This window comes from Myripristis murdjan, chromosome 8, assembly GCF_902150065.1.
Source record: "Myripristis murdjan chromosome 8, fMyrMur1.1, whole genome shotgun sequence".
Lineage (NCBI taxonomy): Eukaryota > Metazoa > Chordata > Actinopteri > Holocentriformes > Holocentridae > Myripristis > Myripristis murdjan.
The window spans coordinates 9,644,543-9,670,215 of record NC_043987.1 but is presented as its reverse complement, the minus strand read 5'-3'; the positions used below and the strand labels follow the sequence as shown (position 1 = coordinate 9,670,215).

Below are 25,673 nucleotides of genomic sequence, written 5' to 3'. Positions count from 1 at the left end.
GGAGTACAGAGAGCCATCACATTACATTTACACAGCACAGGGGTCTTTAAACTTTTTCATGCCCTGGACCCCCAACTTGCCTTTCAATGCACCTCCATTTAAAGTATCCCCTATATAAAAAGAGATTTTGGTTTGCGTTAAGTTTGTTTTAAGCATATGAACACAAGAATTCTGACCTCCATTCAGCATCACGGATCTGATCTTTAAATATGCCAGTTTAAAAATTCTAAATATAGTTTTTTTTCTCTTTTTTAAACATTTTTTGAGCAAATTTTCAAGTTTATTCATTCATTTATTTATTTATTTTTATAAATTTTCTAGCACAGATTTTTTGCAAAATTTCTGGTCATGGTGCTCTCATTTCTTACTTATGTACTTACGGTTATTTATTTTTTTTTGTTGTAAATTTGCTTATCGCATTTTCCTATGTTTTTGAAAGAAATCAAATTAATTGTTAAGATGTCATACTTGAAGCCTAAAAAAAAAATAGTGGTGAGATTACACCTTAAAGAAGAAAATGTTAAAATTATACCTCATGCTAGCAATTTCTGGTGAATTAAATTTCTATCGAACTATTGCTGAGGACCTCCTGGAGGCCCCTCAAAGGACCCCTGGTGGGTGCCTGGACCGTAATCTATCTATCAATCTATTGTCTCTATAGCGAGTGAGGGGTTTGCATTTAAACCATATTGATTTTGGTGACCCCAAGATCTTTCCTCTAATGCCACCGTCAAACAAACTTTCATGGATATACCCTGGTGCTATTTACTGACAGCACATGACATTTTAAGAACTGAAATTATGTGACTGTGAGAAGTTTTTTTTTTTTGGGTGGGTGACATCTTTGGTGCAAAGTTATGATTGCTGTTGTATTTCTGCTCTGCACTTCACAGAGATCACCTGTCAGTCAAACAGTGTGGGCCGCAAAGTGATGCCTTTCTCCTAGGATCTCCTGTTGATGAGGTTGTTATGACTTTTGTTTCTGTGAGTTGGGGATATGTGGGTTTTCTCATTTAAAATCTGGCATTAATATTCAGCTTACATCAGACAATTTGTTCATAAGGGAGCTCTAATCCCCATCAAATGATCTCCACTTCAGCTTGGCTTCCTTGTGGTAATGATGGTGACAGTCCAGGAACTTCAGTGTTCTTGGGGTGGATTAAGACCAGATTAATGTCATTCATATGTTTAATGAGAGTTGGTGAGAGGTCAGCCAAGGCACATTTAAGGGTACACCAAAAACTTGGGTAGTTTTCAAGTCACTTTCTTTTATCAGATTTACTAAATACAAACTCCTGTGACTGGGACGACCCTTTCACATCAGCCTCCTAGTGGATGCTACAAGTAAGATAGTAGGACATGTTTTTGGAGGCCCATTCAGTGTCAACACAAGGGGCCAAGTGTGGCATATCCACCAGTTATTTTCTAATGGAGCATGAATATAGCTTCACGAAATGCACAGTAATATTACATATGGGGATTTTCCTTAAAAAAATGACCCCTGAAATTCTTACTTAGAAGTCATCTTCAAGATTCAGCAAGGTTTTTGGGGGCACCAAAGGATCCAGGCTGGAATTGAACGGAGTTCGCTGCAACCTAATGGTACGTGCTCTACCACTTGAGCCACTGAGGCAGAGAGAATACACATTTTGCTTTGTTCCAAAAATATTCAAAAATATGTTTACAGAGCATCGGTAAAAGGTATCCATAAAGGTGATCTGAGCTCAGGAGCAGGAAAACCTGCCTTACAGCCACCTTCATTTTATTATTTATGTGTCAGTTATAGCCACAGATGAATATTTTACTATGTTTTGGCCAGTATCTTTCACTTTAGACCAGTGGAAAATTGCACTGACTGTGAACTAAAACTACAAATGCCAATAACAATACCATAGTTAATAAGAATGATGAAAATGAATGCTTTATTACTAACTTTTTCAAATCGATATCAGAGTAGCATGATGGAAATGAGCATAACCAATTTCCTCACCTGAGCTCATGAGCAGCACTGCCTGCATCAGTGCCACCTCTGAGTCGTCCAGGTTGAACTGAGCCAGGCTCTTGCCCAAATCGAAGATGGCGTCCGACACCACACCCAACCCGCCGTTCTTGAGCTGCTCGCGTTTGACCGCCATTTCTCCGCTCAGCGTCAACGTCTCGCTCTCGGCATCATAGCGCACGGCGGCACGAAGAGACATGATCTCCATGCAGCATCCCTTCAGTAAGATGATCTGGTCTTCGCAAGGCAGCTGGGAGACGAGATCAAAACGGATTAACAAAATAGTAAATGTGCTTGCATGAGTACCATGATGACTCCAAAATGTCTGAACAATGTGAGCTAACATATTTACATGAACATATGGCACATGATGTAGTAAAACAAAATAACAGGGGCAATGCTGGCTCTTGAGTCCCTGCTGCTTCTTGTCATTATAGCTATTTATTAATGGGATTGCATTTATTAAGTAAATGCAATGGACTCTTTTCACCCATTTTCAGACATTTTGACATAAAGCTAATTACAAGTTACTAATGATATTAATTAAGGTTGTGTTCAAGATAGTTCATTAAGGTCATTAGTAACACCTGTGTTTGCCTGGTAGTTCATATTTTCATAAAATCTCCAACCAGCGGAATTAGTGGGAATGAGTAAGTGGATTTTCAAACTGATACCCATATATTTCAGACATTTCCAATTCTAATGTTCTGGGTATAGCTTGATCCCAGGACCAGGCAATATCTATACGTAGGAGACAGTGACAGCTGTCAACTGATGCAAAAATCAAGGGTGAAAGAAAGAACAAAAATAATCAAATCGGAAGATGAAAAGAATTCTGAAATGGACTGTAAGATGCGGTATCATATCTCTACTTCAGCTTCCAGCTTTGTTATCTTTGAATGCTGCTTCTGAGAGAAAGCGTTATCACTTTGTATTTGCAACAAATCCCTTGCCATGGTTTATGTAACGGAAGACCCACTACAATATGCATGACTACCGCACTCAGTTAGGGGACACGCAGGCGAGAGCACGCATGCACGCACACGCACACACTCACACATATATATATAGACACAGATCATTTCCGCTCATTTACTGTAGAGTGCAGAGCAATATCAGTGAGTGGTGAGTCATCTGCTATCCAAGGGGAGAGGGGTGGAGGGAGACAGAAAGAGTGAGGGTGAAAGACAGAAAGAAAGAGAAAGAGACATGGGAAAGAGGGTGATTATTATTTTGTGTAATTACAGCTGACACGCAGCATGACAAAGGCTGCTGTTTTGTGTGTCCGATCTACGGGTTGAGGTTAACAAGCCTCGTTTGTCGGTTAACACTGTTGGTTAGAAAAGCCTGGCGTTAACAAGGACACAGCTGATTGTACTGATGTTGCTTCAGCTGCTAGGACAGACTGCATTTAGCTCCCTAAGAAAGCTGCTTGAGTTTTTTTTCCAGATTCCAGATTTTCGATTTTAATTAATCAGAATTCTGGATGGTACGATTGAAGGACATTTTGTCATCAGAAAATGTCTTATCATGTGGTGGATGAGTAAAGTTCTAACAGTTTCACAAGAAAATATTCAAAATTTACTGAATATCGATGAATTCGTAACACTTTTAATCAAAGAGCTTCAATTGTAATAAAACTGCCAATGTGGCTGCACTGCTGAGAGTTTGTTGAAGCGACGAGCTCTCCCTCTTAGCGCGCTGCCTGTGTGTGTGTGTGTGTGTGTGTGAGACAGAAGGGCTAAGCCCCGCTCTCAGTGAAACACAAATACAGTAACGACTCACAGCAGGTTGTCATTTGGGTCACTGGCCGTGGGCAATGTGAAGAAAAAAAAAAAAGCTCATGATAGAAGGGGAATCCCTGATTTTTTATAAATTACAATGATATTTTGGCAAATTCCATGATATTCCGCATTTTACAGTTGATTCTCTTTTCACTATCAAATTCCGCGATTCCATCTGTGTTTTCTGGATTGTGGAAATTATAGAGCTCTCAGTACTGCACTAACACTGCGATTGAGATAATTCATGCATTCGATGCTAAACCAGGCGTTTGCGCCTTGTGCTGTCGGCCATGAGAATAACAAAGGTGCTTCTGAAGGTGCTTATCAGTTCTCCAAAGCTTACACGAAACAATAGGACATGATATAGCGTTCTCATGTTACCATGCCTGCTTCATACATAAGCTAGTTTATTTTAAACGTGCTGCTGATTTTGTTCACCCAGAAATCTACAGTTTAAGATATAGGCTAGTGTACTTTAAGTGGTTGACTTAATATATGTGACTGAGTGTGTCATTTTTTCTCATTTCAATTACTGGATGTTTTCCTGTTATCTTTGTTTTAATAATTACTGCTTGAGTTGGGTAAAATGTTCTAATGAGTGTTTCATGTTGCATTCTCTGTATTTTGCAACAGGCAGTGTTTTTGTAACAACTCAGGCAATAAGTATAGCACTTGCCTGTTATTTCAATCTCATTCTTCCTCTTTCCCTCACTTTCCTGTTAAATTGATGGCTGAACACCTGGAGAGGCTGGACAGGTTTTTGGCTTTAATTTTGTTTGCATAATAAGTATGACTGACAGTCAGCTTGTTGAGTGTGTAATACAGGACTTTTGGCTGTTGGTTAATACTTTTGTGATATTATTAATGTTAAGAGGGCCTGCCTGTGTTAATTTGGTCCACCAAACACCATCTATTTTTCATCCAAATTTGTACTAAAAGCCAATATTTGTTGGGAAAAGTTGTTCCAGCCACTTTTACTTACACCCAACCCAAAAGACAACTTTTGCCTACACCACTGATCCACAGATAAGAGGAAGATTGAAACAATATTGTAACACTTTGCTCTGGTACATTCCATGTGGAAACTTGAGTACAAATACCAAGGAGCTGTCCAGCTTTACAAATCATCATGATGGCAAAAACCTGGGTGATACAGCCAGAATAACAAGAATTATCCCATGAGCATGAGAGTTGAACTCTGTCGTCATTACTGAAGGTAACACAGTGGGTTAATCAAGGAGATTTTCATTAAGATAATTACTGGTGTAGTTTTAAAACCCACCACTTCATACATGTGCGATGAAATAATCTTGTTAGTAATTTTATCAAGGCTTTGATTTCAGTACAGAAATCACATTGTGTGCCTTGTGAAAAGTCTGCTGACCACATGGATCTCATCAACATCAAACAATGATGATATTGTGCACAGCATTTTTATGCCTCCAGCACCCTGTTGTTTAATAGTTCACACACAAACACACACCTGTCACTGAACCCACCTCTGAGAACATGGGCAACTTCTTGGCAAAGTCGACAACACGGGTGATGGCAGGGGTGATAATCTTGGTGAATTCGCTGAAGGCCTCCAGGTCCACCTTGTCTGCATCAGGTGTGGGTTTCATCGGACCCTGGCCAATATCCTCTGACTGGAAACACAACACAGGAAAAGTAACCATCTATAGGACGACTGCTTGAGCCCCAAAACTCCATTTCAGGCATCAGCTAACAAATGAATGGTCCTTTTTTAAGACAGCTTGTGACTGATGGTGCTGTGTTCACATTGCATCACATAAAAGCCAAAAAAAAAAAAAAAAAAAAAAAAAAAAAAAAAAAAAAAAAAAAAAACCTGGCAACTGGCAAGTTTCTTAATCCTTATATAGGCTTTGAAATAGACAAAATTGATACTGGTGGTTTTGTGGTATAATGACTGCAACCCACTTAAGCTTTGATAATCTATTATATAAGTGCTTATTTCAAATGCAATGTCCTTTTGCGCCTGCTGATGGCGCTAAAGGGGAGGTCACCAAGATTTCATCTTCTAGCCACAATCGATGTTGTCACCAAAATCCACCAAATAAGTTCTGAGGTAAGTTACTCTGGGTCAAAACAGTCCTATACATTTTTAAACTGGTATACCTTCTTTACCAATAAACTGGTAAAGCAGGTCAGTTTAACCTACACAAGTATTTGGCTGTAGTTTTTGGCTGCTAATAATTTATTTCAGATCAGCTTTTTTTTTTTTTTTTTAACATTTGTGCACAAAGCCATAAAAAACTCCACAGATATGCTTGTGGATATTGCTGCATATGCAACTGATTTCGCAAGTTAATTTTCTCTCGAGTTGTGATGCCATCTGGCCACCCTCCAACTGAAGCGTAATCAGAAGCCACAAAATGGGCGGACCAATCAGTGTACTTTGAAGAAGTACAGGCATAGCTCAGGTGATGACAACATGAGAGGATACAGTGCACTGACCTCAATGCAGAAGTGTGGCATAGAAGTACGGACCCCAGCTGTGCTCAGCTAATGGGGTCCTAATAAACCAATAAACTGAGTGCTAGTGCTAGGCAGAAGATACAGCAACGTTTGACTGCTGAGCATAACTTTTCCAACCCGACTGGTTTGACTGGCTCTTTGGGATGCCCATGAAGGATATGCACAGTTAGATGTTTTCAGCTTGGGAACTGAGCATACTTGTACTGGAGACTATGCTCAGTAAAAGATTATAGAACCCTTGCCATGTGGAAACCTACCAGCAATGGGCCTGCAACCAATTTGAAAACTGCTGATCCATATAAGATAGAGATAGCAGCCAGGGGAGTAGAGTAAATTAGAGGTTAAAATTCTTGTCTGTGTTTGGGCTGGGCACCATATGAGTTGAATAGTTTTCAGTTAATCAGGGATGAGCACTGAACTATGGAACTGGGTTGAGTTTTGCTAAGCAAAGTTAAATATGCAGAAGTAGGGTTAGAAAATACAACAGTTAACAGCATAATATAAAAATATGTTATAGCTACTTAATTTCTACTGTAATTATTCTGTCTGTATTGATCCTGTGCTGCCTTGAAATGCACAGATTAGGTGCTACATTCTTTGTATAGCATTACATAGCACAGCAGAGCTGAGTACAACAGACGCCTCAATTCTTTCAGGCTTTGATCACTATCTCATTTACACTGAAGGCATTTAGCTGCTGCTCTCTTTAAGAGAAGCCCTTGAGTGCAACAGCAGAATAGGATTTCAGGCAATATATGAGTGCAAGAGTCAAAGGCACATCTCCAAGACAACGGAGGCAACAAATATTGATGTGTTACTATAGTATCTCTATATACTTGTGACTTCTTGTTGACTTTCTCAGGTCAGACACTCATAATAAGAGGTTGTCCAGTGTCACAGGGAAAATGTTGCCCACTGTGAATATGCTACCATTCATGGCCAGAACAGCTGATCTCTATCCTGCTTTGACACAATGGGAACCTTTAAAGCCATAATACACAGGAAACATCTTGAGGCAAAGCAGCTGGGCGGCATATAAAGTGAAACACTTAATTAATCACTAGAGAGAATATTAGGCAGTCTATCAGTAAGACGTTAAGTTACAGCATTGTAAAGATAAAGATACATAAAAGTGTAACTTGTTTGTAACATGTGCAGTAACACATTTATGGACTGACAGGTTCTTATCCTTCATTAGGAATTACAAATGGGGCAATTAACTCGGGTTGTTTCAGTAAGTGGCTCACTTTATTTTTAGTAATTTAGGAAAGCTTTGATCTGGAACGATACAATAGGAAACAGTGTGGCCTTTGGTGTCCACAATGCACGATTAAAGGTCTATGTTCTGCTGCTTCTGGAGGAAGTGAATCACATCTCAGTCACTCCATTCTTTTTTGTATGATTTTTCCCAAAGTGGTGGTGTTATAATCCCTGTTTGTATATCTGAATGCAATAAAATGTTCCCTGATTTGAACTGTCACCTGAATCCCTCCAACAAAAATGTCTTTTAGCTATGAGGTAATATTGCAGAGTTTGGCTTTAACAGCCAATCAAAGAATAGCACAGAATTTGCTGTAACAACGAGTATCTGGGCTGTGATTGGGCTGGCCAGACCTTTTGGCAGGTTTTACTGATGTGCTATTGGCTGCCAAATATGACTCACACACCAAACATGATGTCCAGAGCCTGCTCAGTTCTCCTGGGTGTCCTTTTCTCCTCTGTTCACCTCAAGTCAGACAGCCCCCCAGACGATTTTTCAGTAATCCTTCAAAAACCATACTCCGCTCACTCGACCTCTGTCTTCGCCTGCATGTAATGGTTGCCTGGCAACTGCTATCTGACCTTTGCGTCAAACCAGTGCTTGTGCCATCGCATGTGCGCCTGCATTTGGCACCAATCACAGTTGGATGACAGCGAGAAAGTAGCTGAGGAAATCAATGCTGTCAAAACAGTTTCTTTTTTAATGGGAAGTGATAAATTGCCTTTCCTTTCAAGACTGTTGAACTGATTTTCTTCTTCTGAACTGGAAATAACTTTGAACATACTGTGCTGTGGGTGGGTGGAAAGTCACAGAATGAAGAGCTACATGAAATACTCCATGAATACTGGTGTTAGCAAACGAATTAATGAATATCAAACAGGACTCCAACCGAATTCCATTTTTAGTATATCTCAGCTACTCTGATGAAGGCTTGTATGCTGAAAACCCCAACAGCAGCCTGATGCTGGCTACTGTGATATTTAATAAGAATATCACATAATTAAAGTGAAGTCTTGTCCTATTTTTTAACGCGTCTCCACCATTCCCATGTGTTTCCACACATTTGTTGGAAGGCAGTTTGTGGTTTTTGGCAGAACATCTGAGAAAAAAGTGACGCTTGGTTCAGACTGCATGTGGATGTGCCACTAAGCATGAATTCACGTGTGTGCAGGAGCTTGGCTGTTGACACCAGAAGTGTATTTCTCAGCGTTGGTTACACTAACATCCTTTCTCTCTCTCTCTCTTCCTCTCTCTCTCTCTTTCTCTCTCTCCCTCTCTCTCGCTCTCTTTCCCTGTGTTCTATGTGTCTCTCTCTCACCATCCCTCTCTATTCCTAACCTCTCTCTCTTTAACGCTCTCTCAGTTTAGACACAACTGTCAAATGTGTGGAAAAACACGTAATTTAATGGTTGAGTCTGCATGCTTCTCATAGTTGGACTACGTTAACAGCACAGTTTCAATTATTGTAGCACTAGACATGAAGCTGTTTTGCCTTTGACAGAAAACAATGCAGTATCAGTGGAGATCGAAGTAACTGGAAGAGAGACCAGCCAATAAGAAAACCATAAAGACTATTTTTTAACGTATGTTGACAGTTCAGAAACAGCAGTGAAACTATTTCTAACCAATACAGTGGTATAACTGAGATCATGAGCCGTCCACGGAGCTCTGTCCTGTGGCGCCTCCAGTATGAACAGCCCAAACAGTTCACATGGGCACTGAAAGGAAGAGTGCAGTGCTCTGAGATGCTTCCATGTCTGCTCTGAACCAGCCCTTATGCAAGGAAGCATGCCTGCTTATATATACACTGCCTTTTAATTAAAGCTACAGACACAATTACACTGCACCAAACTGTTCAGATAGAGCTACACTTTTAAATATAAAGTTCCATTCCGATGTTACTTATCTTTGGTTTGAAAAAAATGACAACTGCTCTCACAAAATGACTGACAACAGTTCTGCTATTTTTTGAGGGATAGTAGGTAACTTTTGTACACTAAATCAACTAAATTTTATACACTGGAATTATGACCTCTGGATGTTGATTTCCAAATGGATATTTAGTGTTTTGTTAATTAATCTACCTTAATTCATGCTAAAATTACTGCATGTAAGTTACTTATTCAGAAGAGACTGAAAAATGTAACAAGTAAGCAGAGCTCACTGGCTAAAGTTTGAAGCAGTAGCTGTTTATTTTATATTTTTGGTGTTGCTTTTTACAAAAGGGAGGGTTATGCCGACCAATCTGCATTTACTTCCATCCAGCAGACGCAACCTGTGCAGCAGTCTGATGGAAAATTTTGCCCTTTTGTGTCACATATTTTGATAACTTCAAGTGGTCAGGAAATGGGGTCAGACACAGATCAGAGGATAATCAACTGAAGGGACTTTGGGGCACCTCAAGTCTAACAAAAGTCCCGAGACAGCAGTGCAAGTCAAACTGTGGCTATAAACTGTTTTAACGAGAGTCCTTCCACCCTAACTTTCTGTGTACAGGGTGTTGTTTAAAACTTGCATTGAGTTTTGCAGAGAAATACTCATGGGAACATGTTTATCTTCAAATAAGACATGTGGCATTGGACCAGTTTCTATAGCAACTACTGTAAGTGCTTTCAAAAAGTATTTCCAGGTGACAAGGTGATAAGATGTCAGATTATTTTGGCAACTACATTACAAGTAAACAACAACAAAAAAACACAGTTACAGAATGGACAGAAGAATTTGTGCAGGGAGAAATGAGTCCCATCACTAATGGAATGGCAAAGATGGAACATTTCATTGCCATTTGCCACTTTTTTTTTTTGGTTTTGAAAGCAAACGTGTCTTTTTCTCTGTATTATTCAGCACATGCCACCTTAGGCCTCTTCGATACATTTTTAGATGGAAATGTATCCTGGCAGCCATATTGGATGTTTTAAGCTCTTGGGCAGCCAGCACCAACTCTTCTGCCAGACACATCAGATCTATGGTGTGTTTAGATAATGTCATCTCGCTAGTTAGTCAGCCAATCAGAGTGTCTGGTCAGCGGCATTGGGTAGTGGCTAATTGCTACATCTTACTGATAACATCTGTTTCTTTGCTAAATTAGCTTGCTAGCTGATGGAAGAAAAAGCCAAAAAACAATTATGTCTTAGGCTTATCTGGGATGGCTCCTAGGTTGGTCAGCTGCATTAATCTCTTTAAGTATCTCACTTGCTCAACTTTCATTAAACAAAGCTTATAGCATGTTACACACATACATATAGAAGCAAAGCTTACACAATCTGATTGCAAATGGCCCATGTGATGTCTTAGACTAATTAGAAAAAAAAAAAAAAAAAATATTTAGCTGTATTTTGATTTGCACACTGGGAATTTTATGACACTGAAGTTCCATATTGTCTTGATATAGAGGACTGTCATGTTACACTTCTAGTTCACCATCTTGACACTAACATTGTTGAAGCCCACAGCTAAATACAGGGTCAGACAAACAGACAATGCACAAGCAGATAAATAGATACACTGATTACAAAGTGACCAAAAATGCAAAAAACACCAAAAACAAAACAAGAGGTTCTCTAACCAGGAACTTGCGCTTCTGTTTCCAGCTGGAGCCCTGGGCGTTGGTGTGCCGGTGAGCCTCGGTTACCATTCTGATCAGCTCCCACTCGGTGTTGCTGGGCTCCGGCCTCGTCTGCAGCGTCTTCACCATCTCCTCCTTCTTCCGTTTTTCTCGGTTTTCCTCGATCAGACGGCGCTTCGCCACACGCTTTGCCTCGTCCAACACCACTGGGTGGGGAGGCAAGGAGGATTACATATAGGAGGCTTTTGGGTGATTCAAGGCACACAGTGGAGGTCCTCAGCTCTTACTGTGTTCAATGCACAATGTGGAACTGAATTTAACAGATATCGTTCATTTATTTGGAGTTGTTTCCCACCTTGTATATCGCTGCATTGCTGTAAACACATTTGATTTGGGTACTAGCTGCCTCTGAATCTATTTGACACAAAGGAATGTATAAAATAAAGGAAACCTTTTTAGCTGGTTGAAGGGTCTTATACCAGCCAGATAGCCAGATAGTCGAATTTCTGCCTTGTCAAAGTTGAAACAGCATAGGTGTAGTGGTTAATAGCAGGGTGTTCAATGCCTATCCCAATGGTTTCAATATTAGTGGCACCAAAGTTTGATACCAATGCAAATTTTGAATACAGTTGATATGATGAAATATCCTTTGCTTTTTTATGTTCCTTGGTAAAAGCTGCCATTAGTTGCTTTCCCACATTAGACTACAGGCTGGTTACCTAACCAAGCAGAACTTTGTAAGATTAGGAACTCGCCTATATTAACAAGTTGTGTTTTCACCTGACCAAATCATAATTTATAATATTTGGGTCACACCCAAGGTTGAGCAAGCTTGAGTCTAATAGTATAGTTCTTAATGGACAATGTTTTCCTGCTAAATCTTCTGGTCATTACTTAGGATGTGACTTGGATTTCAGTCTGAGGATTATTGGTAAACTAGATTCTTAGCTAGCGGGGCCAGGTGTCTGGATGGAGCAAATCTCAGATTGCTCACCACCTATCTGGTCCATAACATATACAACAACAGATTATGTAAATGGATATTTCCAGAGAGTGAGGGACGCACATCCACTTCAGATCAGTGCCAGTATTGCTGACTTTTCTTTGCCTTGGTTTCTGTCCAACATGGTTCAACGTTTTTTGTGATGCTGGAATTAACTGGAACATGCCACCGTCGTACATCAAGCGCACTGCTGACCAACATGCCTTTCAGAATAAAGTCAAAATCTGGCTCAAGGAAAATTTAGAAATATGAGAGTGCTAATTTACATGTAATTGTGATTTGTGATTTTAATATCATGTTATCATCTATTTTATTGCTGGTTATCTGACATTTGAATCCTGTCAAACTAGCGTACAACTCAAAATGCTTTGAAGCAGAAGCTAAAGTAAAGACAAAGAGCTTACTGTTATTGGGGAAAACAACTTTATGCCATATCTTTTTTTTTTTTTATCTATCACTTTATCTTTTTTTAGGTATCTGTCTGTTTTTTGTCCTTTTGGTGTATATTTAGCTGTTATTTGTGGAATGGCCCAGTGGACCTTCATGCTGGTGCCAGCTGTAGCTGCTGGCGGATTTGTGATACAAAACCTCTGTGAGCTGGATAGGATGATGTAGTTATTATGTGTGTGTCTGGTTTATTAGGCATGCCCAAAGTTTCATCTGGATTTAATCATCAGCAGGTCCCCACCACAGGAAGACAATTACAGAAGCACTGTGACAAGTAAAACTATGAAATTAAAGTAACACATAATTTTTCCCAATTGTAGAGTGGAACAATTACTTTCCAGATGTTTTGAATTCAATTTTTTTGTGTTTGATCAAAAGGTCCCCTGGGAAATCATTTCCACATCAAACAGATTAACATTTGATATTGCCACCAACATAAAATTGTGTGACTGTGTGATTGTGTGTGAGGAAGTGTATGTTAAGGGTTGTAATGTAAAATCCACCACTCTTCTTATTAACTAGTACGGCAGTGCTCCTGCAAATCATGGACTTGTTGCAAACACAAAAACATGACACTGTAAATGTGTGTCGAAAGCTGTGAATACCAAATAAGCCAATTAAATTGATCTGCAAATTCTCTGGCTGTCAAATAATTTTTGATAGCAAATCTTGAGCTGATTTGTTGACTTAAGTATCTTACGCACCAGCTTGTGCTCAGCATGTCAAAAATGAACATATTTGGGATATCTGATTTGAGAACAGAGGATGAAATCATTCACAAGAGCAAGGAGCCATGCTTTACAGGCTATATTCGGTACAACACTTTTTTGATCCAAGTGCTGTAAAATAAAATGAATTAGATTTTAGTGTTAAGTCTTGCTCGGATTTTAAAGACCGGGTCTACGTCTAAAGGCTGTGGGGCCGCTGGGAGTCGCTCTTTACCAGCTTTCATTCCTGGTTTATTTCAACAGAGGGGATGTGCTGCTGAATTTTCCTGACAGTGCTGAGAGCTGTCTTTACTGGCACTCAGAGCACATGGCGCCAGAAGTTAAAAATATAACAACTTTTAAGAAGAGAGCGGCACACTTCAAATGAGTTTTCAGTAGCTGTCTAGTGACAGAGGCAGCCAGCTTCCCCCACATGCATGTATTTGTTAAGAATAACAGTAATATTATTAATGATACATAGGCTTGTAATGACTCACAGTCCATGGCCATGCCAACAGAGATACACTTCTTGAAGCGGCATAGCTGGCACTGGTTGCGTGTGATCTTGTCGATGATGCAACAGCCTTCATATTTACAAGAATAGGAAGGATGGAGGTTTTTCTGGATGGTCCGACGAAAGAAACCCTAGAGGGAAAGAGAGAAAAACAGATGGAGAGAGAGAGAGAGAAAGATTTTATAATGAAATCTACATCTGCTCAGTATTCTTTAATATACTTTATGATATGCTTTACTGTGCATAGCATTTGCAACTTGAACTGTATCAAATATATCACTAAAATTATGACCTAACCCTAACAAACACAGCAGGGAATATATTGTAATACAATGCAATGTCTATATATTACAAAATATTGATGCTTTGGCAACATTTTTTCTTTAACTTTCATGCCAATAAAGCACGATGAAACTGAAAAATTGAAATTGAGAGAGACAGAGACAGAGGAAGAGAGACAGAGAGAGCATTCAGTTTTTGCATGAAATATGAAACTGAATAACCTCAAAATTAAATCGACAAATGAAATGTTCTTGCCGTTTAATTAGCATCAAACAAGTCTATTAAACGGGTCACATCACATGTCAGGCTGGTGATTGCAACCTGCCTGCCAAAAATGGTTTGATACTGGGTGATAGCAAAACAATAACAACTTTTATATATGACATCTGGGGGACACTTTTACCCACATCACCTTGCGGTGGTGTGTGTTTAAGACCTGGCTGGAAGCAAGAGGTGGGCAGAGGAAATTATTAAAAGGGAAACTAGAGAAAAGTTGCTATTCAATGTAAATTAAACTGTGTAAGCCAATAAAGGACTGGGAAGTAAGAGGCACTGAAAATAAAACACAATCGACCTTCACACAGAAATACATATAACTCGATAGCTACAAGGCTAGATAGATAGTTTCAATTATTAATCCATGAGAGAGAAATGGTGCTACAGTATCATTCAGCTCCTGTGTAAATGTCATTTTCAGAGTGAACAGGGCATGCAGATCTCCCGGGAACAGGACTGCAACACTACCTGGAATAACTCAAGCCATTCTTAGAGGCTATGGATTGGCTGCTCTGCATGACACTAATTACTGGATTATAGATAGTCCTCTGCTCAGTATCTGCCAGCCCTAACACCTGCCAATTAAGAAGCCTTCTGACAGGATATCGCTGTGCAGTACTATATATATATATATATATATATATATATATATATATATATATGTATATATATATACGAATCTGAAGTAATATCCTGTTTTACATTTTGGCTCATTTCCTGATTGAGTATAGATAATATGTATGCTTTAGAGCACACAGCAAACCTTAAAATTAAAGCAATGGGACCTAAAATTCCACAGTACAAACTATACATCACCACTAACGCCAACATATCAACTAGATTATAGTGATAACCAAAGTCACAAAACCTATTAAGAGTGGTATTTTCGCTAATTGCAATATCTGGTTAAATAAAAACTGAACATCATAAACTGACAAATTCAATTCTGCCCAGTACAAGGGGGCTGTTTGTAGCACCCTTTAATTAGCTAATCTGATCAGGAAAAAACGAGTCATTGAGACGGATGCTAAAAATAGTGCAGCTGTTGAACACATGTCCAACTGATATAACCTGGGTTTATCTTGTGATTGATATCATGACTTCATGTTCCTATGCAAAGGCTGGTAAGTTAAATCAACAATCAAATGTACTGTGAGAGCAACAGTAGGGAGCAACAAGTTTAATGTCTGTAATGAAAGAGCCACGTGGCTAGGTGTAAAGGTTAAGTTCCACTACTGTATGCTTCAAAATCACACATAATCATTGCTTTATATATCCCCCCAAATATTAAGCCTTTCTAAGGTTTTGTAAAAAAAAAAAAAAAAATCATTTTATGTAAAGCTTAGCCATTCATTTTTTTCAACCTACAAAATAAAAGAGAAAATAATCAATCTACTCTCTAATCCAAGCCTGAAATTGAATATGCTTTTAATAAAATGTCCTTCATTCTGGGTTCTGCAGTTTAAGAAACTTGGTCTGTAAGATTTGAGAGACAATATTCTGCAATATTCAGTTATCCTACATGTTTGTGGTTGCCTAGTGATGTGAAAAAGAATTTCCCCCCTGGGGACAATTAAGTCTAACTAACTATATATTTTTGGTGGTTCCCAAGGGCAACAACAAGTACAACAGCAAACAATACATTGTACCAACAGGTTTGCCAACTTACTGTTTGCATGAAAGTACTGCTTTGTTAAACAAACATTAAAAACCTGAAAGCTGAAGAAATGCTCCCAAGCCTTTTGTTATCTGTGGATAAAACGCTTAAATGTTGTCCTTACTAATCATTTATTTTTGTAATACAATGTTAAGTATTTGGTTCCCTCTGGTACCTACAGCTGCTGAAAATGTGCACACTTGTGGTACTGTAAGATTTGAAGACAAACATTAGCAAAGTTTACAGGACCCTGAGGGATGCTGCATCTGTGCATGCAAGCTGATTTGACTAAATGCGTCCAAATGGCCTATGCGATGTGCTGTAATGTCATGTCATATCATGTTGTGTCACATCACATTACTATGTTAGATTGTGCCACGTCAGGCTGTGTCATATCAGGTCACATTAGGCCATGTGATATCATGCTACACCAAATGTCACGTTATGTCATGTCAGGTCAGGTCGCACGATGCTATATCAATCTATGTCACACCAGGTTAGAACCTGAATCTGGCCTGATATTTTCAACGCTACTCTGAGAAAATTTTGTCCAGACCCGCGTCAACCCACCAACCAGAACAAAATGTTGGACTCTGTCCAACCAGAGCCCAAGAAAATTTTGTCTGAAGCTGGCACAAACCTGACTACCACCAGCCAGAGCCTCAGTTAAACCACAGACATTTATACCGTAGACATTCTTCTTTAGGCTACTCACTGCAGTCTAATGGCCTAAATCAAGTTGAAATGCACGTTTAACTATAACTAACAATCGTTACTTAACTTTAACTCACACATTCTTTCATCAATCTATGCCCTGAGACAACATTTTTAGTCTTATTAAAGTGTGTTTACCAAATGTTGTTTCAGTTTGGTTCACTTGTTTTTGTTGCCACTTCTTACTGCATACACATCAAGTTCCACATGCCCGATACCAATGAAAATTTAAAATAAGTAGGAAATAAGGCTCAGAATTTTTTTTTAGCTGAACCAGATTTGGCTGTTCACTTCCACTATCAGGTGCTTTATTTAATTTACTTATTTACTGTGCTAGTTTTTCTAGCAGTTACTTTGTCTGTGGTCTGTGAATAGTTTCAATGACAGACCACAGTAAAAATAAGCAAAGCAATTATTATTATCAGTCATAATCAAATGCATTTGCAAATGCAAATGCAAAGGCAGTTTGTCTAACAAATATCTGACGATTTAAAATTCATGTATTTTGGGTTAAATGAAGCTCTTCTCACTTGTTTATTTTTCAAACAATTAAATTATTAAGCAAGTTAAACAGCTTAGGCCTAATGGCCTTTCAGTGTTTCCCACAATTTTTCTTCTTACAGCAGAGGTATAATCTAGGTCAGGGGTTGGTAACCTTTGGAATGCATGCCATCATTGGCACATGATAACTTAACCAATTAAACACAAGCAATAAGTGTGCAGGATTTTTTTTTTGATACCATGAAGTGGGGAGATGCTCTGGTAAACCTAAAAGCAAAACTAGGGTTAAATAGGGTGGGCTTGATAAGGGTTGGCATGAACAACACACACAACTCATACTAATCTCGCGAATTTTGCAAATCTTCCCAGCTAATTTCCTGCCAAAATCGTTTTGGCAGTGCTGGTGTCAGCAGGCTAAGTAGACAATGGTAGGCCCGCAAGCTAAGAAAACCTAAAGTAGGCATTCCAGCCCTTGAGGACAGAATAGTGGGGTTTTGTATTTCAGAAGGAGCATGCTGTATGTATTTTATGTCTTGAAAATGTTGTTTGCCTAACCAGCCCTCTTAGCCACCTGACAACAATGAACAATTTTTAACACACAGAGGAGCTGATACACTAAACAATAACGGTCATACTCCAAAAACAAAAAAAGGCACCACATAAAAAGCATAATTAATTTTATATTGATTATGTGTTCTTTGCTTGGAGAAGTTGGCATGTGTTAATACTGGAATTATTTCAATACATTGTATCTATTTGCTCATAAGTAAACATATAACATATTTAGAATTAACTTAATGAGCTTACCTCCAATACTTTCTTAATAGCTTTATTTCAGTTATTTCAAATATTGGGTGGGTCATGGGGCAAACAGTAGCTGTACATGTGGGTCCTCACATGAAAAGGCAGGACAACCCCTGTTGTAGGGCAATAAGAAAATCTGAAATCAATGGTGACAAATCTGAGCTAATGGCCTATGACCAGAACACTTGAACACCACTGGATATGGGCTCCATCTCAAGCCCTACTCTGGGTTGGGTCATGCCACACCATGTCAGGCCAAGTCACATCATGTGAGGTCACACTGCATCACGCTTCTCAAGGTCCCGTCATGCCACAATATCTCATGTCAATGCCACAACGGGCCACACCAAACAATGCCACAACATGTCTGCTTGGTTCAAGTTTTGCTCTGCCCTGTTCAATAATTTTAAAGAGTGGGAGATGTCCTACTGTACTGTACCTTGCAGCCCTCGCAGGTGATGCAGCGGTAGTGGTAACCCGTTGCCTTGTCCCCGCACACCACGCATGGCTCGTCCTTCTCCAGGTAGCTGGGGATGTACCCTGTAACAGAGATGCTAAGAGCTATAGGAGAGGAGGAGGAGGACAGGATGGAAGTGAGGAGGAGGAGGAGGTTGAAACGGGAAGTACAGGCGTGCAGTCGAAAGAGAGCACGACAGGCGAGGAAGGATTTGAGGAGGAAGGAAGGATGGAGTAGGGTGACAGTGACAAGACAGATGAGGATGGCAAAAGAAAGCAACGGTTGGGGGAGGTGAGGGAATAAGAGCGAGAACAGGATGTAGAGTAGATGGTTGTACAGGAGATGATGGAGGAATATCAGGGTGACGGTGAAGAGGAAGTACAGGAATGGGACGAGTAGGTGGACGATGAGGTGGAGGGATAACATAATGGAAAGGAGTGGAAGTAGGGATGCAATCAGGAGATGAGGAGGAGGAGGAGGAGGAGGAAGGGGCTAAGTGTTATCACAGGGGGGCCTCAGTGACGCTCCTGTGCATCGGACCCCAACAATACAGAATGGAAAACATGTCTACATCCAGTGTATCATGCCCACACACAAGGATGTCCAGTCATAGTCTCACAGCTGGACTTCATGTCCACCTTTTAACACTCACAATCACACCAAAGAAGGGGATTGTTACTTTTCTTGTTTCTTCCTTGGTGATTTTTCTGTTAATCAGTCTCGTTTTGACATTTCTGTTGGTCATCTTGACTTTTTCTTTTCTTTGTGTCTTTGACATGAGATGTCTGAGATGTTTTTCCTTTGTGTTTTTTTTAAATCTCACCTGTCAAATAAGTAAATTTCTTCTCTTTGTATTTTATAACGGATGTCTTATCTGTCATGTTGCCACATTATGACTGACAGTCATCCAGTGCATGGCAAAACAGGGTTTTTCCTCCTTTTGTAAACACTTAGGCTGCTTACCTAAGAGTTTTTAAAGTACATGGACATGCTTGCACAGACACATAAGCACACAAATACATGCAGAGATGAACATGCGGTTCATAAAAATGCCTGCACAGCCCCCCGACCTGTGCACATACACCCAAGAGGCACCTATCCACTCTCAGATTCTCACAAACTCACACACACAGGCTTAGAAGCTTCTGCAAAGCAGGCAGAGCTAAGCGCACTCCAGGGGAGAGGATTTATTACTTGGATTTTTCATTTCCTCTCATACTACTGTAGCCGCAGAAAAAGAAGTAATCCACAGTGCCGAGCTAGACATCTGAAAGCTGTTTGCTCCTGTCCATTGTCATCACCTATTTTCTCTCTCCACTTGATTCAACTCAGAGCAAATGGCCACCCTGTTGGAGGCAGCGTGGTGGTTGATTGCTGGCCTAGCTGTAATTTTTGCCTCAAAGGGAAAAAAATGATTTCAAAAAGAGGGGAAATTGCTCGTCCTTGGAGTCTGGAAGTAGAGCATGTATGTGAGACCTATCCATGGTATGTTTCTAGGAAACACATACACAGCCGTTTCGCTGCTTTTAACAGGGATCGATGACGCTTCTGTCACATCTGTCAATTTTGAACTGTGAAAGCCACTCATTTTTCGTCCACATGTGCATTGTTTATTTGGTTTGGGATCATACTGGCATAGTAGACCAATTCCATAGTGTCTTTGCTATTAAGTCTAATGATGGGAGATAAAACAACAGCAAAAATGGGGGCGGTGTATAAGGTGGGTAAGTTAATCTTGTACTTAATTTGGACAACCGCATCAAGCTCATTTGGTAACTTTTCTCTGTTTACATCTATTTTCTATATCCAGACATACTTGTCCAGATGTTTGTACCATAAGAGTAGACCAATTCAAGCTACTTAACCCCAACATAAAATAGATAAATGTGGTAACCTTGTTTCAAAAACACACCATGTTTTTTTTTTTTTTTTTATGTATTTTTGACTCTGCTGTGAAAACCAAGGACAGGATCAAGGCGACTCACATCTGTAGTTTTTACTTTGTACTGCAGTTGTAACTGAGGCCATCCACTCTGCCTGGTCAGCTGCTGCTGGCATTTTACAGGAGCCATCTGTTTCACTGAGGGTTGTTCTCTTTTAAGACCAAAATAATAATGAACTGTGAGCACACCACTACTTATGATGCTGCATTCATCCCACCACTGGCTTTCTTTCTCTTAACCTATTTGGACAGAAGACATTCGTCATCTTGAATTGGGCACATGAGCTTTTAATACAATTGCTGGCTATGTATGCCAGATAAATCCTGAGGCCTAAATGTATTTTGAAACTGTATATCAGTTGCCTTTCCTTTTTTGGTAAACACTGGTGTCTTTTGCTGTGTGTGCTCTGCATTACAGCATTACAGTCAAGCACCTCAAGAATTTTCTCTAAAGCCATGAATGACGTACTCAAAAAAATACAATCCTGTGATTGGGCTTTTAGAAAAGATGTCAATGCATTGCCACCTAGAAGTACTTATCTTTGTTAAACACCACTTTTGGAGGAGAATATCAAAAGATTATGGAGAGATTATCATAGTAATTACACCTGGAATGCTACTTAAAGCTCAGGGGAGCTGGCCACACTGCACTGCTAGCCAAGACATTTAGCGCATCAAAAGACTGAGCAACCTGTTTTGAATTGTGTTTAGCTGGAACTGGGGTGTGGACAAAAGGACAGAGGCGGAGATGGTAAATTCTTACCAGACATACTCTTCGCCGAACACTGGCTGTTCTTTCTCTTCCTCTTCGGCCCATCTGGCCACCTGAGGGTGGGGGGAAGAGAACGGGACAAGGAGACATAGAGTTACTAACAGGATTACAGTGTAGTGAAAACACATCTTCATTTTACATGACACACCCACTTAGTCAAAATCTTCCACAGGCACTGGTCATTCTGGGAGGTAGTGGATTATGATGTAATCTGATCTAATAGATCAAGATAACAGTATCTAATAATCATCAATCCTTCAGCCGTCAGCCACATATACAACAGCTTACAGCTCAGACTTTCTGCACATTTACCATCCTGACGTAATTGTTTTTCAATTTATGATAGAGGTCGCTTGAACACAAATGATCAAAAGCTAAAAGTCTGTGTTCCTCTGCCAAGTCTGTGCACATCTGCCAAATATATTAATCTTTTTAGTCCTTTCTGCATGGAGCTAGTATTTTGAGGGGACCATATGCAATCAATGAGTTATACACATTAATACTGGATAATGACATTTGCTATAATCACTGCTTCCCCAAATACAAGTAGGTCAGCATTTTACAATTCATCACTTTCTCATTTAGCAACAAGAATATAAAGTTTGTGGTGTTTGCACTGAAAAGGCACTGAATCTTTCTCTATAGATTCCACAGTTGCCTCCATTTTCCATAACAGGAGAGAGGTTGTAATTGTACAGCTAGACAAGAAAACAAAAAGCAATCATGCTCTTTAAAAACAAATTATGGCTGCATTTACTGAGGGTTCGATTCACTTGAAAGTAAGATACAGCGGGTAATTTGCACTGGAAAAATCGCAAAAAATGACTGGCATGGTACATTTGCGTGGGATTAAAAAACGACAAAAATCTCTGTACAATAACTATGACAAATCAAACTTACAAATCAACCCTTTTTTAACTTAAGCTACAAAAGCCTTTTGCTATCACACTGCTGCTAATGGTGCTGACTCAGTTCATTCCTTTTATTTATGTATTTCCCAACTTTATTTCCTCCTGCTAGAAACAATGTCCTCTCGAAACCATAGGAATCCATTCCTGAGTTATGGCTGACTCTCCAGGTTTTCACTCCTTCAGCAAGACAGCAGGAACTGTCTGGTGATATCAGCTGCGGTAGTGTTCACTGGTTTATGCTGGGATCGGACTACAGGATATTTCTGTCTGTCATGATGGTCTCCATGTCACATCAGGCGTTCATGGTGTCATAAATTCTTGCCATGTCTTGGCCGAGAGAGAGAAGCCACACGACACATTTGACCCTCACCAATCAGCACATGCCGTCTTTCACAATCTGATGTGATAGCCACAGGTGAGCACGGAACAAGGCTCAGAAAGTTAAAAGTATGAAAGAAGGACACTGGAGGACTTGTCACGCAAGTGGACAAATAAATAAATACATAAATAAATGTGACTTGCTAGACTTTAAGGTGTTGTGGGACACAAATCTCAGCTCTTAGAACATGTCCATCATCCATCATCTTCATATTCAAGCACAATACTGGAAATTTGTTGTCCACAACAGAAATTATGTCAAAATTGGACTGAATTCATGCAGCCTGACCCAACTTTAGTTCTGTACAGATATGGCTAACAACCACAGCACCATTGGAGATTATGTGATGTAGACTTATGGGGCCAATACCAAGCATGTTTTTCTCAGGACTGGCTGATAAGGATAATATATTTTTGCTGAATCTCTCCCACATTAGATTTTCTTTCAGTATGTGTGGCACATTGTGATTTTTGAGCCATTTTCTCTCATCCCCAACCTGGAGATGATATGTCCAGAAGACATTTGGAATAGCATTCAGCTTCTGAGTTTTGCATCGGCTTCATGGATAGGTTTTCCAGTGGCCAAACTATCCCTACATTAAGTGCCACACTACCATCTGGTGACCAATTGGAGTGAAGTGATGCATTACTATAATGCCTGAAAGTGTTGCAACTATAAAGTTTGACATATACTGTAGGGGTACTAGTACGTGACTGGCTGCTCCTGGATGATGTTGGTAAATGGGTGCAGCTGCAGCCAAACGACAAACAAGGAAATTAGGAAACTACGGTCAACATCCTCTACAGAAAGTGAATGGACTCCTGCCAAATGGTTTCTTGACTTGCCGGTGGTGTGTGTGCACAGTTTAAGTTCACTTGGCTGCAGATAAATTGTCTCAATAACAGCTACACCTGGAAGGATGTTCGAGTCTCTTTCAATTTTCCCCTTCCATATGATGTCTTCTTTCTGCCGCTGTCCTTTTGAATTCATGTCCCTGTTTCCTTGTGCCTGAATGCCCTCTTTTTTCTCTTTCAATCACATAACCCACTTTAAAAATATATAGATAATTTAGACCGTAGCATAACTAATGGCTTAAATGTCTCTTTCGATTACTCAAAAGCTCAGTGAATCATACCGACGCGAATGGTTCACGTGCATGCACCAGCACGTGCGCAGAAACACACATGCACGAGCGCGCACACACACATGCACACACACACACACTCTAATTCCCTCACTCAATCCTTCTGTCTGTTCCTATAATTCTCCATCTTTCCTCTTTTCTCGCTCTCGCAGGATAGTCTGCATCTGCTCCTTTTGGCAGATTTGGATTATACCAAACACTCGCCCTCCCTTTTTTGTGTCTATCAGCATGGCAGAAAGCACAGCACCAGCTCCACCTTTCTCCTCCCTCCTCCTCATTTTTTTTGGGGGATGTCAAATCCACTCTCCTCTTCCAGCCGAAAAAAAAGGAAACCCTGTGAGGTCTCTCAGTTCTCGCTGCTCTTCACGGTTGAGCAAACTGATTAATTTTATCGCCATGCACATGGCCAGCCCGTCAGTAACATGGTGGGAAACTATCAGCTCCAGTCAGTGATCAACCATAAATAGCACACAAAAAATCTTAATGTTTCAGCGCTGGCTTGTTTTTCGTTTTTAATAATACTCTTTATGGAGTATATGTCAGTGTCTCAACTTATTAAGAGGTACACTATGGATTCATACAATCACCATTAAAAGGTGAGGAGACACTATTCCCCATATAAAACGGTGCATTAATTGATTTTTGGTGGATTTGCACATAAGCTTCACACCCACATCCACGCTCTCACCTTCAATTTTCGGCTAACAGGCTCAGCATAGAATTTGGGCGGCTTCTTACTCATGGGGATGGAGGATAGGTAGATTGGTTTTTCCACCTCAAGTCTTCCTTAAAGTCACATTTTAAGAGTGTAAAACAGTCCATTAAGTGTCCATTCTTACAAGCAAACCATATGAAATAAGTTTCTGGCTTTGTGCTATGACTCATAATGGACATATATCCAGTTTAAGTACACTCAGGTCCTCTATGCAACTCAAATCCACAATCCAAGAAATATTTGAGCGAATGATTGTTTTTCTGGAGTTCTTCCTCACGCATGCGGCAGACCATACCGTACCTGCTTCTGGAGCGCTTCAGCTCAAAGATAATGACAGCTTCAACAAGTCAGCAAAGAGTATGAAACCAGTAGTATATTTTAGCCCTTCCTAAAATCCTTGGATGATCTGGTCAAACACTACTGTTCACTTGTACGAAAGAGAATGTTGTCTTTATATAAAAGAGCATAATGCAAATGAGTTGGAGTGAATGTTACCTTCATCAGACAGTTCCACCTTATAAATGAAAGTTGAATTACCATTAAAGGAATAGTTCACCCATTTTGAATAAATAATATTAGTTCAATTCCCCTCCAGCTGTTCTGTAGGAAAGTAGTGGTGCTCTCTTCCTCTCATTGTGACTGAGTGCTTCCTGGATGTAACTTTATGGTAACTTCTAAAGTTCCTGTGTCACTGCATTGCAGAGCAGCAGTAGCCACCACAGAGACTGAAGTAAACTGCTTGATTTTGCTATGGTTTTTCTCTTGACTGAACACATGTATGCATGCTGCAAGATAAAGGCAACAACTTTTTCTCAAGTAAAAAAAAGCTGGCAAGTAATGTTTTGGCTAGCCTCTTCTTTTCTTCAGCACCCCTTTATTGCAATGTTGAAATTGTTTCTCAAACCCTTCAGACACCTGCCAGCCACCGTTATAACTGAGGACCAGCACAGAGATGTTAGACTGCACAAGAAAATAATTTCACCTTTGATATATGTATTTTTAAATGATTAATATTTGTCAAACCATTTCAGGCTGTAAAAAGTCGGCTACACATCAAACACAAACTTTGTTTATGTAACAATTTGAGTGAAATGAGGCAGTGATTTTTAAAAATATTAGCTGGGGGGAAGTCCAACTCAGTGTCAGGAGACTAACAGCTAGCATTTGGAGCATCCAGACAGTATCCAGAACAATGAGAGGAAGACAGCACCACTACTGTCCTGCATAACAGCTGTTGGGGGTCATTTTTCAAAATGGGTGATCTACCCCTTTAACTTAGAGTAATTGAAGTTACAGTCCTCTTTGAGTGAATCATGGATATTCAAGTAATGTGTTCACATTTA

The 25,673-nt window shown here is 39.8% G+C and overlaps 1 protein-coding gene across 5 annotated transcripts in view; it reads right to left on the bottom strand.

The window, feature by feature from the left end:
• The window catches only part of LOC115363648 (thyroid hormone receptor alpha), a 147,047-nt gene that overhangs the window by 10,443 nt on the left and 110,931 nt on the right, over positions 1 to 25,673 (bottom strand). For 2 of the 5 annotated variants that reach the window (XM_030057921.1, XM_030057923.1), the window contains 6 exons: positions 21,173 to 21,234; positions 18,450 to 18,571; positions 13,760 to 13,907; positions 11,106 to 11,311; positions 5,283 to 5,429; positions 1,991 to 2,249 (listed from right to left, as the gene is read on the bottom strand). In XM_030057921.1, coding sequence (XP_029913781.1) covers positions 1,991 to 2,249; positions 5,283 to 5,429; positions 11,106 to 11,311; positions 13,760 to 13,907; positions 18,450 to 18,571; positions 21,173 to 21,234 — 944 coding nt within the window. Of the gene's footprint in view, positions 1 to 1,990; positions 2,250 to 5,282; positions 5,430 to 11,105; positions 11,312 to 13,759; positions 13,908 to 18,449; positions 19,218 to 21,172; positions 21,235 to 25,673 lie in introns of those variants that run through there. The other 3 variants (XM_030057922.1, XM_030057924.1, XM_030057920.1) reach the window with 2 other exon arrangements.